This window comes from Mesoplodon bidens, assembly GCF_964165515.1.
Source record: "Mesoplodon bidens genome assembly, chromosome: 3".
Lineage (NCBI taxonomy): Eukaryota > Metazoa > Chordata > Mammalia > Artiodactyla > Ziphiidae > Mesoplodon > Mesoplodon bidens.
In genome coordinates, this window is record NC_138178.1 from 79,384,177 (window position 1) to 79,398,781 (window position 14,605).

Sequence of the window (14,605 nt, forward strand, 5' to 3'; positions counted from 1 at the left end):
ATTCCCGGTGTTCACAGTAGGTACAGCAAGCACCACTATATGCTATTGATTCTTCCTGCCCTGCCTGTGAGCAACACGGCACCAAGCCCATAGGGTTCCTTTGCATCTGCTCATCCAGCACCCTGGGTAGTTGTTATGGTAGCAGAGTTGCCTGGCAGGATGGGAAAGCCCATGTGATATATCCTCAGAAGTAACTGACACCTCCTACCATCCTCTCCAGTCACACTGCTTTCCTGCTCTTCCTGACAAATGCCAGGCACACTCCTGCCTTCCTGGAACCTGCACACTGGCTGTTCTCTCCTTTAGAAATGCTTTGTCTCCAGATATGCACATGACTTGCTTCCTTGCCTCCTCTAGGACTTTGTGTAAATGTTATCTTCTCAGAAGAGATATTTCCTGACCACTGTGTTCAAAATGGTTACACCTCCACCCGAGCACTCCTCTGCTTTATTTTTCTCCATTAAATCTATCACTTTCTGAATATATCTGTAGCCCGCCACCATGTAGAACAGGATCTCCATGAGGAAATACCCTGTTGTCTGTTTTGTTGACTGCTGTGTTCCCAGTGCCTCAGGGCAGGATCAGCACGTAGTAGGTATGGGAAGGAGGGATGGAAAAAGAAAAAAGGGGCCAATCCCATGAAGCATCCTGAGACATGGTTTACATATTTGTCTCACTGACCCCATTTATGTTGAGCAATGATTTCTGAGATAAAACAAAAATAGTAAAGAACACGTAATTGAAGTGTAGAGAAATTGACGCACTTGTTTAATTCTGAAAGCCGTAGGTTGTTTCCTCTCCTCTCTGGTTTGTCTCTTTGCTTCTCTGTGGTCACTAAACTGAAGCTCTGTGGTTGCCAAGCAGAGTTTCTGGAACTATCCCAACAGGGTACTTCTCTAAACCACTCAACTCATCCACTTAAACTTGCACTACAGCGAGTTGTTTAATACTCCAACTGTCAAATAAAGTGATAGGGAAGGATGTATCCCATTGTGGGGTTACATGGATGGTGGGGCAGGGATGGTAATAATCCTTCCATTCAGGATTACTGGCTATAGACCATGATAATAAGCCATTCCATCACCATAATTAGCCCTGCATTTAAAAGGGCACAGAGGACAAAGAAAAACATACATCTTCCCTTGATGATCAACATTTTTTAGATTACCATCTCTGAGTTCTCCCAACTTGCAGATGTGCATTTCTCTAAAGCCCTAATGTACACAGTTTTATGCACAGGCTTTGGATTCAAACAGTACTGGATTTAGATCCTGGCTCTGACATTTACTAGCTGGATAATATTAGGCAAGTCATTCAACCTCCTTGGCCCTCGATTTCATGCTGAAAAGGTAATGATAAAAATAATAATGGTAATAAATACAACCATAATCATAGCAGTGAGTCCTTGTTAGGCACTTGTGACTGCCATGTACTGGCCTAAGAGCATTCTATTTTGCTAGCATCATGAACAGCAACCGTAACTACTCGGATTTACTCCCCAACCACTTGAGTCTTAACCTCAAAACACATCCTCTTCAGGCCTTTCCGACCACATACTCAGAGCAACCACTTCCCTCTCACCTCAACTGGTTGGTTATCTAGCACTGTCTAGAGACTGCCTCGTAGTGTTGGTCACTGTTTCCAGTACCTCATCTAATTTCAATTCCATCATCAACACTGGAGATGAGAACCAGAGGGGATTCTCTGTATTCTCTAAACACTTAACTGATTTTCCAAGGCATGAGAAAGTATCTTGTAAAATTACTGGGGGGGAATGTTGACAGGAGAAAGAAGTAACAAAAAAATAGCAAGATAAGAAGAAAAGAAGGAAAAATAAGCTACTCTCCCTCTGAGTCTCCTTAATTTTAGTTTCTTCATATTGAATCTGCATTTGAGAACTCCTTCAGAACTCACCTACCCACTCAGGGCCTCCATGTATCACCACCTCCCCCAACCAAACTGAATTTCTTATGGCCCCACAGCACCTAGCAGTCAACTTCAGACACAAAGTGAATCAATATATTTTACATAAGCAAGGTTTGCAGAAAGGCTGGGAGAAGAAGAAGACAGCTTCCAATCTGACAAGAGAGGCTGACTTCTACACAACTAACCAAATACAAGGTGGTGGTGGTGTTTGTCTGTAGGGTGAGATACCCTACTGCCTCTTAAGCCCCAAGTCTTGGTGATGAGACCAATGGAAATGAAACGGTAAGACTACCTTTTGCCCATCAGAGGTGGGACATACACAGCCACCTACTGGAGACAATCTGGTTGTCAGGCAACCATGATAGGCTATCAGCCTGAGTAAAAGTGACAACATACAACTATGGTAATAGTTGTTAATAAAATAACGTGTCAATCACAAAAAGGGAAAGGTCCTGCAAGGAAGCCTAGGTAAAAGTTTGGACCTGCCCATTTGAACCCTATGGAGGGAAGAGGAAACCTATCCCACAGGACTTTAAGAATCTCGGCTTCATTGGCAAAGCAGGTTGGCATGTGGAGATGGATGCAGTGCGTCCTAGCAAACAAACTGTAATTGTGTCAAGTTCTCATCTACAGCTCAATCCCTCCTGTGAAATGGACAGCACACCAGATGCCATTTCAGTGTAGAACCTACCCGTTGTCTGTGCAGTGATTCATAGAACAATCTCCTGACTCTATGTGACTTCTCATGTAGGCTGACTTCAGGGAGTTAATACACCTAACATGGATTTTTCAAGTATTTCCAGGCCCTGAAATAATTCTTTTTCCCAGCAAGTTAATGAAGTAGGCGTTGATTATGATCTGGCTTCCAAAGTAACTTGACAGCATTGAAACAATGAGCTATTAATGTCAAAATGAGCATTAGAGTCTATATAGTATTTAATTCTCACTAAAAATTAGTTGTGATTGTCATTTTCAGCTTAGTCTCATGATCATTTGTTTATCATGAGTCGGTCCTCAGAGCCAGGGGGTCACCAGACAGTTAATACAGGTCTTGGAACTTGCGACCTTCTTAGGGTCTTATCCAATGACACTCTTGCCCAGCACCAATATGCCTTCACATCTCGACCTCCTCTACCTGTTCTAATCCCTTTCTCTCTACAGACTTCTACAGAAAGCAGGATGAGGTCAGCGCTCAGCAACAGTAAAAGTAGCAATGCTTGCAAATGAAGGCAGGAGCGTCATATTGATTGTAGAGTTGGGAAAAGTACCACAGAGAAGGAAGATTTCAGCTGGGCCTTGAAAGATGAGAGGAACGAAGAAAAAAAGGGAGGAGAAGATGTAAGATGTAACATGGATAAATGAAAATTTAATAGAACATTAGAAGTAAAGGAAATAAAACAGTCCAGCATGACTCACAGTTTTTTTTTCCTGTTGAGCAAATAGGTGAATAATGGCAATGTTGACAAGAAACGATGGTCTGTATTTGGGGGGAACTCCAGGTAGACAGTGAATTCTGTCATGAGACAAGGGTTCTGTGGGGTATCAAGTGCAATATGAATCCAGGGCTGAAGAAAGAGTCTGGAGACATGGAAGCAACCTAAATGTCCATCGACAGATGAATGGATAAAGAAGATTTGGTAGATATATACAATGGAATATTACTCAGCCATAAAAAAAATGAAATTGGGTCATTTGTAAAGACGTGGATGGATATAGAGAGTGTCATACAGAGTGAAGTAAGCCAGAAAGAGGAAAACAAATATTGTATATTAACTCATATATGCGGAATCTATAAAAATGGTATAGATAATCTTACTTGCAAAGCAGAAATAGAGACACAGACACAGAGATCAAATGTATGGATACCAAGGGGGAAGTGGTGGTGTGATAAATTGGGAGTTTGGGACTGACATATACACACTACTAAGTATAAAATAGACAACTAATGAGAACCTACTGTATAGTACAGGGAACTCTACTTAATGCTCTGTGGTGACCTAAATGGGAAGGAAATCCATAAAAGAGGTGCTATATGTACACATACAGTTGATTCATTTTGCTATACAGTAGAAACTAACACAACATTATAAAGCAACTATACTCCAATAAAAATTAATTTTAAAAAAAAAGAGGGCTTCCTTGGTGGCGCAGTGGTTGAGAGTCCGCCTGCCAATGCAGGGGACACGGGTTCGTGCCCCAGTCTGGGAAGATCCCACATGCCACGGAGCGGCTGGGCCCCTGAGCCATGGCCGCTGGGCCTGTGCATCCGGAGCCTGTGCTCCGCAATGGGAGAGGTCTGCGTACTGCAAAAATAATAATAATAATAAAAAATTAAAAAAAAAGAGAGAGAGAGTCTAGAGAACCCCGTCTACCAGTGTGCCTTTTATTCTAAACCTACCTCCTCCCGTTTTGGTTTTATGGCTGGTTGGAGCACCTGCACTGACCTATTCCAGTCTCCACCCGGCCTCTACATTCTCACATCCATTATTCCTCTTCTCTCACACTTAAATTTCTTCTTTGCCTCAAATTCTTTCCCCCGTAACTGTCAGTCAACACTTCATTTCCTTTGCTGACACTGGCAGGACTAGAAAGTGACTGCAGGACATTCAGGCAATACTGCTGAAGCTCAACCTGGCATCAAGACGGCATCGGGCACTAAAATGTAAGACAAATCCCCATGGGTGCCTGAGACCACAGATGTTCCATCTCTCACCCCCCTCTGGAAAGCTCCACACGAAATAAGTTACACCAAGGATACTGGCAAACATCCTATTAACCTCATTGTCCACTGGGCTTCTCACATGTCAATCCCTACCTTCTTCCTCATTTCCTCCCCCATTTCGTGAAAGCCGTAGAACTCTGTTTGCTCTTCATTAGAAAGAAACAGATAAACCAGATCTGAGACAAGGACTAACCAACTCCAGAACTCACAGATGACAGGAATTCAGCAGGACATTCATTCATCTTATTTTTTTAAATAATTTTTATTGGAGTATAGTTGCTTTACAATGTTGTGTTAGTTTCTCCTATACCGCAAAGTGAATCAGCTGTATGTCTATATATCCCTCCTTTTTTGGATTTCCTTCCCATTTAAGTCACCACAGAGCATTGAGTAGAGTTCCCTGTGTATATTTTATACATAGTAGTGTATATATGTCAGTCCCAATCTCCCAATTCATCCCACCCCCCTTTCCCCCTTGGTATCCATATGTTTGTTCTCTCCATCTATGCCTCTATTTCTGCTTTGCAAATAAGTTCATCTGTACCATTTTTCTAGATTCCACATATGTGATATTATACGATATTTGTTTTTCACTTTCTGACTTACTTTACTCCGTATGACAATCTCTAGGTCCATCCATGTCTCTGCAAGTGGCACAAAAACTACCATGTGACCCAGCAATCCCACTCCTGGGTACATACCCAGAGAAAACCAAAATTTAAAAAGATACATGCACTCCAATGTTCACTGCAGCACTATTTACAACAGCCAGGTCATGGAAGCAACCTAAATGTCCATAAACAGAGGAATGGATAAAGAAGATGTGGTACCTATGTACAATGGAATATTACTCAGCCATAAAAAGGAACGAAATTGTGCCATTTGCAGAGACATGGAAGGATTTCCATTCATTTTAAAAATACATAAAGAACAGACTTGTGGTTGCCAAAGGGGAGGGGTTTGGGGGAGGGAAGAGGTGGGAGGTTGGGGTTAGCAGATGTAAACTTTTATATAGAGAATGGATAAAAAACAAGGTCCTACTGTATAGTACAGAGAACTATATTCAATATCCTATGACAAACTATAATTGAAAAGAATATTTTAAAAAAGAATGTGTATATATGTACATATATATGTATAACTGAATCACTTTGCTGCACAGCAGAAATTAACGCAACACTGAAAATCAACTATACTTCAATTAAAAATTTTTTAAATTCATAGATAATAAATTCAAATTTTAAATGAGTATTCAATTTGGGCTCCACACCTGTCTAAATCTCTCTATATCTTCAGTCAATACTATATAAAAAGAGTTCCTTGATGGTATGATGAGTTTTTTGCAACAAAACCAAAAAAATGCTGACTTTAAATCATAAACTGAAGAGAAGTCAAAGAGAAGACACTAACAAAAGCCCTACAAATGCACACACTGCCATCATTGATTTCTCTATTAAAAAAAACATTGATGGAGCAGGCACGGAGCTGGGCCCTGAGTAAAGACAAGTTAGACAAGACTTCCCCAGTCACACCACCCCAAAATTAACATAGCCTAGTGCAAAAGAGAAGCAAGGGAGGGGCTAACTTCCGTGCCAAGTGATGAACCGGATCCTCAGGTAGTGGGAGCAGCCCACCCAATACAGGGGGAGGGGGAGGAACAGGGGGAGGAGCAGTGGGTAGGTGAGATACTGCACCTGACCACAGTGATCCTACGGGTCTGAGGAGCTGCAGCCCTGTCTCTCCATCCTCTGCAAACAGCTCACCAAGCAGACAAATGGCCATGAGGGGCCACGGAAGGCAGACTCAGTCTCAGTCTATGTCAATTATTTTTAGGGCAGGAGAAGAGAAGCAGAAGATTCTTTTTCAAGAAAGAAGTTTTTAGTTGTTGTTGTTGATTTGTCTGTTTAATGGCTGAGTTAAATCAAACCACCCAGAATAACCTAAAGGACTGCACATTTCAGGCTCTTCTGCATTTAGCTGGAGAAGAGAAAATAACCACTGCCACCCATCTGCAAACCATACATCCGCCATCACATCACTGACAGCCCTCAGCACAGCCCACAGCCACTGCAGATACACGTCATGTCAGAAAGCCCTCCAGCCTTCATTCAAGGCAGAGCAGAATGCTCACCACCCTTGACCACCCCCCATCCACACCTCAGGCCTGTGTTTGTCATATTTCCTCACCTATCAAATCCTACTTATCGTCTGTGCCAACTTGAACACTGCCTCACACATGAGAAGCCCTTGGGTCCCCACATATGATCTCCTCCAACCACTGAGCTGCCAGGAGAAAGGCTTGAATGTTTTGCACAGACAGCCAGCCCCAATATCTGTTTGCCTCTTATGCTACAATTAATGCTATGTCCTAATAGATCACAACTTGAAGGCAGGGTCACATTCTTATCCATCTCTTATTTCCAATAGAATCTTTATGATGCCCGAGTTAGAGTAGGCATTAAATATTTATAGTCAGCAAAATAGTTTAACAGCACTAACTTTTAAAATAACTTCCTCTAACTTGAGTTTGTTTAGCCTATCAAGGCCAAGAAGCCCACCTATTTTTTTTCTGGTCAGTTAATAAGTAACAAGAAGATAAAGATTAACATTAGTATACAATTTAACATCCTACCTCCTTCATACTAAACTATGAATTAGGAACTATGTTTAAAAATTCACTTAATTTATATTTTGATTAGTGGAAAAAGATATTTCAAATTTACAAATAACAGTAAACATCATAAAAAATTGTTACAAAAAGGATTTCATTAATGTTAATGGTTATGAAACAAATAGTTAAGTCTTTTAATGCTTAATGGTGTCTTAATATAGTAATGCTTCCAAAAGAATATGGTCTTCAAATATCCACAATCCCACTCCCCAGTGAAATCTAAATGTATGGCATAACTAAGAGGCTTTGGTTCTAAAAATAAGATAAAAAATCCTAGTGGAATAACCAGTTTTGTCCATAATTATAACACTAACCTAGAATATAAAAAATTTAAGCCATTGCCTCAACACTGAAACCTACTTCTAGTGCCATAAATGTAAGATTTTTTTAAAAAACGGATTAAACTGGTTATCCTTATAGTTATAGTTGGTCATCTGATGATTACGTTTAAATTAAATTCATCCTAGAAATATAATATTTGTCGCATAATTATATTTGGTTATTTTTACCTTACAGAAATACTAAAGCTTTATAAAAATCACTGAATTGATAAGAATTTGTTTCCTTTAATATTTGGCTTTCTTTTCATTTTTAGAGGAGGCAAGTGAAGTTGCCCACAGGTAAGTGTGCACACATGTGCACAGGAGCAGACACTCATGCAGGTACATACTTGTGAAAGAGAAGAGAGTTCCAACTCTCTGGCAGTCAAAAGGAGACACATATTCTTACATTTCTTAGGAATGTGAATATGCATTTTTGTCTGTGGGTAGTGGAGACAGAGAGATAGAAACAGACACACATTTCAGCAAAAAGTTAAAGTTATGCTCTTGATTTCTTTGCCAGGAGACGGAAAAAGGAAAACTCATCCAATAGGGCTTTTAATGCCTTGAAGTATTCTAGGAAGGTTATTTGTAATACTTTTAAAAGACATAGAGGTCAACCCCCAAACAAATGGAAACACTGGGGGCAATCAATATTACCTTCGTTTAAATTCTTATAAATGACATCCTCTCCATGCAAGCTAACCACAAAAATAAATCCTAACCAAATTTTTCAAGGTCGCTGAATACACTTTTAAAAAAAAGAAAAAAGACAGACAAACAGGAAAGTGCCCAGCCCTGGTCTCACCTCTGGCCCTTCTGGCGCATCCTCTCCAAGGGGAGTTTTCTGGAGCATATCAAAGGTGCCATTGCTGGAAGCCTGCCTGTCCTCGGCAGGAGAGGCGTAGGTCTCATGGGAGTCTGTTTCCACTACATGAAAGTGGCCTGCTTCTTCCTGCCTCCAATCCAATTCTTCTTCAGACTGTTTCAAAGAGCTACTGCTACTTTTGGGAACGATCCCTGCTGTAGACAGGCTGCTAGGCACCGAGGTGTAGGACAACTGGGGCCGGGAGTAAGGCCGCCCCTCCGGGGCCAGGGCCTCAGCCTCCAGGAGGTCAGGGACGGAGAGGCTGAGGCGGCGGTCCAGACAATGCCTGGCCCGTAAGTCCAGGGGTTTGTCTGAGTTCTTTTTCGCCTTCCTCTTGCTCAGGTTGATTAACAAAGGCCTGGTCCGCTGTTTTAAAGAGCCCCAGACAGAAGGTTTATCCAGATCCATGGCTGCATGAAGACCCAGGAAGTCACTCTGGGAAAGAGTGCGTCTCTACAGGCCCTTCCTAGGAAACAGAAGACAAGAAGAAAGAACATGAAGCTACTCAGTGCTGTCAGGGCGCATTAAAGTGGAAAACATGACTCAAGAATCTTACCCTTCTCATTAAGTGATCAAGATTGAAACATCTGATTGGTAACATCTACAAATATCAGGAAAAGCATTCTTATGGAACTGAATTTTTAAGATCTTTTTATCAGAGTAGTTACAGAAAAGTTAAAGCAATGAATGCATGAAACTATAAGGTTGACACAAAAAATGTGACATTAAAGGACTGTTTTCTGAGTTTGGCTTATTTCACTCATTGCACTCCAGGTTCATCTTTGTTGCTACAAATGACAGAATTTCCTTCTTTTTATGACTAAATAATATCCCACTGTATATGCATGTATATACAACATTTTCTTTATCTAGTCATACTTCAATGGCCATCTAGGTTTTTTTCCAAATCTTGGCTACTGTGAATAATGCTGCAGTGAAAAGGGATGCAGATATCTCTTGGAGACACTGATTTCATTTCCTTTGAATATATACCCAGAAACGGGATAGCTGGTTTAATTCTAGTTTTTCGTTGTTTAAGGAACTTCCATATTGTTTTCCATAATAACTAGACCAATGTATATTTCCACCAGTGTGTAAGTGTTCCCTATTTGCCACACCCTTGCTGACACTCATCTCTTTGTCATTTTTATTTTTATAATCACCATGTATTTTTGAAATTTGCTAAGAGAGTAGATCTTAGGTGTTCTCAGCACACACACGCACACAAAAATGGTAAGTATATGAGGTGATGGAGATATTAATTAACTTGATTGTGGTGCTCATTTTGTAATATATATTAAATTGACCACTTATACCTTAAATATATGCAATTTTTATTTGTCAGTAATACCTTAATAAACCTTGGAAAAAAACAGGAATAAAGGGCCTCCCTGGTGGCGCAGTGGTTGAGAGTCCGCCTGCCGATGCAGGGGATACGGGTTCGTGCCCCGGTCTGGGAGGATCCCATATGCCGCGGAGCGGCTGGGCCCGTGAGCCATGGCCGCTGAGCCTGCGCATCCGGAGCCTGTGCCCCGCAACGGGAGAGGCCACAACAGTGAGAGGCCCGCGTACCGCAAAAAAAAAAAAAAAAAAAAAAAAAAACAGGAATAAAAATAAAAATTAAATAAGAAGGCTTCTTTTTTCATCTCCTCTCAAGAGAAAGCAGAGCAAAAGACATTTACTAGAAAAATAACAGCATCTTTTAACCAGTATGTTCAAGGGAGTCCCTTTCTATGTCTCTAAACCCAGAGTCAGCAAACAATTTCTGTACAAGGCCAGTTAGTAAATATTGTAGACTTTGAGGGTGAGATGGTGGTCAAACTACTCAACTCTGTTGTTGTGACACCAAAGGAGACATAGATAATACCAAAATGAAAGAATTTACCTGTGTTCCAATAAAACTTTATTTATAAAAACAGGCAGCAGACTGTAGTTTGTCAATCCTGCTTTAAGCTTATCATCTTCTTTTCTAGAGTTAAGTGTGCACTTTGAAGGACAAACAACTGCTCATATCAACTAGGATTCCATCTAGTATCTTTAAAATTTATATTAAAATAAGAGTGAGAGGTCTGCCCTTATTCCAGTGTACCAGATCAGAAGAACTGGCAAAAGTTCTCTAATGGAAATCTTAAGAAAAGCCACCTTCAGAGCTGCAGCTTGAGAATGAAAGACTTAGAGAAAATGTTTCCCACAAGCAGTTGGGTGTGAGTGATAGGAATGCTTCACAGACAAATATGATACATTATGGTGAATGCTACGCAAGAAAGGAAGTAATTTAAGATATAACAAGGCGGACGCATTAGGAATCAGATTAAAATCAAATTTGGAGCAATAACCCTTATTCTCTGTGTCAAGTGCCTCAGAATAAATCTTACCAATATGAAAAAGTACAGTGTGGTCAAGTCACTCTAATTTGGTCTGTACTCACATTGCCACATTTGGCTGAGGACAAAAAAGACCAAGAGCCATGGCAAAAAGCATTTTCAAACATCAAGGACTTCATGCATTTGTACCCAGCCCAGGACATGTAGTCATTGGGAAGTCACTGCCTTTTGAAGGTCAGGACAGTATGACTCTACAGCTCTTGCCTGTTGACCATTAGCATCCCAGGATGAACTTGGTATCTTCAGCAGGCAATGTGGAGATGAATGGATTCTAGAGACAGACTCCACAGGTTGGAATTTTACTTTTTTATGTTCTACTTAGGTGTACTATCACACTAAGTCTCAATTTTTTCACCTATCCACTGGGGATTGTATCACCTAGTTTACAGACAAAATGAGATAAAGTGTTAAGTCCCAGTGTCTGAGTATCTGATACAGAGAAAGTGTTCAGTCAGGAAAAGCTATTTTTTATTACTACTGATAATACTATCATAATGTCATATTTTGATATCTTAACTCAAGTTACTTAAGAGCTGTCTCATTATTATTTCCATTTTTATACATAAATTTAAATATAACTACCTCATATGGATCTTGTGAGGACTGAATGAGTTAGTCCATAAAAAGTACTTAGAATAATGCTTCACATAGAGTAAATTTTTAATATTACAATGTTACCAAGCTTTTAAATTTATTTCATACTGGGTCATTCCTGCTTTAAAATTTTTAAGTATTTTACGACTCTATGATGCTTTTAAAACTGCTACTCTAAACATAAATTTGTATTTCACATTAGCAAGACACAAGTACATTATTTAACTCACATCTTATAATTTAACTTGCAAATATGCTCAAAACAATTGTTTCTCTGTTCATCTAGAAATATTTTTAGTCCATTTGCATTTAATGGAGTGTTATATAGATATCTATTAGATCTAGTTGGTTAACAGTTTAGTGCTTTTATACTCTACTACTTGTTATTATTGAAGAGGTGTTCGTTTTTTTAGCTATAACTGTGAATTTGTCTATTTCTCCTTTCAGTTATGTCAGTCTTTGCTTCTGTATTTTGAAGGTCTGTTTTTTTTTTAATTTTTATTCATGGAAAGGCATTTTATTTTAAATATGACAATGTGTACATGTTAATCTCAAACTCCCAATCTATCCTTCTCCACAACACTTCCCCACCCCGTAACCATAAGTTCATAAGTTCGTGTCTCTAAGTCTGTCTGTTTCTGTTTTGTAAATAAGTTCATTTGTATCATATTTTTTTAGATGCTGCATATAAGCAATATTGTATGCTATTTGTCTGACTTACTTCACTTAGTATGATAATCTCCAGGTCCATCCATGTTGCTGCAAATGGCATTATTTCTTTCTTTTTAATGGCTGAGTAATATTCCATTGTATATACGTACCACATCTTCTTTATCCATTCATGTGTCGATGGACATTTAGGTTGCTTCCACGTCTTGGCTATTGTAAACAGTGCTGCACTGAACACTGTGGTGCATGTCTCCTTTCAAACCATGTTTTTTTCCAGATATATATGCAAAAGTGGGATTGCTGAATCATATGGTAGCTCTATTTTTAGTTTTTTAAGGAACCTCCACACTGTTCTCCATAGTGGTTGTACCAATTTACATTCCCACCAACAGTGTCAGAGGGTTCCCTTTTCTCCACACCCTCTCCAGCACTTATTGTTTGCAGATTTTTTGATGATGACTATTCTGACTGGTGTGAGGTGATATCTCACTGTAGTTTTGATTTGCATTTCTCTAATAATTAGTGATGTTGAGCATCTTTTAATGTGCCTCTTGGCCATCTGTATGTCTTATTAGGAGAAATGTCTCTTTAGGTCTTCTGCCCATTTTTTGATTGGGTTGTTTGTTGTTTTGATACTGAGCTGCATGAGCTGTTTGTAAATTTTTGAGACTAATTCCTTGTCAGTTGCATCGTTTGCAAATATTTTCTCCCATTCTGTGGATTGTCTTTTTGTTTTCTTTATGATTTCCTTTGCTGTGCAAAAGCTTTTGAGTTTAATTAGGTCTCATTTGTTTTTTGTTTTTTGTTTTTTTCCATTACTCTGGGAGACAGATAGAAAAAGACATTGCTGTGATTTATGTCAAAGAGTGTTCTGCCTATATTTTCCTCTTAGAATTTTATAGTGTCTGGTCTTAAATCTAGGTCTTTAGTCCATTTTGAGTGTATTTTTGTGTATGGTGTTAAAGAATGTTCTAATTTCATTTTTTTACATGTAGCTGTCCCGTTTTCCCAGCACCATTTACTGAAAGACTGTCTTTCCTCCATTTTATAGTCTTCCCACGTTTGTCATAGATTAATTGGCCATAGGTGCATGGGTTTATTTCTGGGCTTTCTATCCTGTTCCATTGATCTTTATTTCTGTTTTTGTGCCTGTACCAAACTGTTGTTTTTTGTATACATGTCACAGTTAAAACAGTTCTCTTCTTGCTGTTCAAATCCATTTTGACAATCTCTATTTTGTAGTTGGTTTGTTTAGACCATTTGCATTTAATGTAATAATTGATATGTTTGTACCTAGGTCTAGGATTTTATCGTTTCCTGTTTGTTTCCTCTGCTACTTGTTCTGTTTCCTCTTTCTGCACTGTTTAGATTTAAACATTTTCTTAGTGTGACATTTTAATTTATCAATTGTGATTTCTGACTATATCTCTTTGTGTAAATTTTTGGTGGTTGATCTAGGGGTTACAACATGCAGAGTTAACCTTTTATCCTTTACTTGGAATCAATAATTCAGCACTCCAATTGGATTAGAAAAAAACAAACCACAAGCATTTGTTTGCTATTGCTGCTATAATTTTTTTTAAAACCCATAAACTTAGTGGTTTATTGAGATAAATTTATTATTTTTCAGTTCTGGATATCAGAAGTCCAATACACATTTCATCAAGCTAAAGTCAAGGTGTTGACAAAGCTGCATAATTTCCTGGAAGCTCTGGAGGAAAATCTGTGTCTTGGTCATTCCACACAAAAAAGTTCTCATTTTCTTGCTGGCTATCAGCTGAGGGCCTTTTGCAACTTCTACAGGCTGCCTAAGTGCCTTGGCCCTCTTCTTCACCTTTAAAGACAGAAACAGCCATGAAAGGCCTTCTTAACACTGCAGCTCTCTGATGCAGTCTTCTGCCTTCCTCTTCCATTTTTAAGGACTCATGTGACATGACTGGGTGAACCAGGATAGTATATTCTTCCCATCACAAGATTTGCAGCCATAAAAAAAAAAGAACATTGTAGATTCATTTAACATCTTTATTGGAGTATAATTGCTTTATAATGGTGTGTTAGTTTCTGCTTTATAACAAAGTGAATCAAGTGTACATATACATATATCCCCATACCTCCTACTTCTTTCGTCTCCCTCCCACCCTCCATATGCCATCCCTCTACATGGACAAGAAGCACCGAGCTGATTTCCCTGTGCTATGCGGCTGCTTCCCACTAGCTATCTGTTTTACATTTGGTAGTGTATATATGTCCCTGCAACTCTCTAGCTTCATCCCAGCTTACCCTTCCCCCTCCCCGTGTCCTCAAGTCCATTCTCTATGTCTGCGCCTTTATTCCTGTCCTGCCCATAGGTTCTTCATAACAAATTTTTTTATTTTTAGATTCCATAAATATGTGTTAGCATACGGTATTTGTTTTTCTCTTTCTGACTTACTTCACTCTGTATGACAGTTT

General features: G+C 39.3%; 1 protein-coding gene across 4 annotated transcripts in view; it reads right to left on the reverse strand.

The window, feature by feature from the left end:
* MCTP2 (multiple C2 and transmembrane domain containing 2) overlaps positions 1-14,605 on the reverse strand; it is a gene marked incomplete at its 3' end in the record, with an annotated part of 246,209 nt that overhangs the window by 190,954 nt on the left and 40,650 nt on the right. For all 4 annotated transcript variants that reach the window (XM_081228579.1, XM_081228580.1, XM_081228577.1 and 1 more), the window contains exon 2: positions 8,448-8,973. In XM_081228579.1, coding sequence (XP_081084705.1) covers positions 8,448-8,915 — 468 coding nt within the window. In that variant the 5' untranslated portion in view covers positions 8,916-8,973. The remainder of the gene's footprint in view (positions 1-8,447; positions 8,974-14,605) is intronic.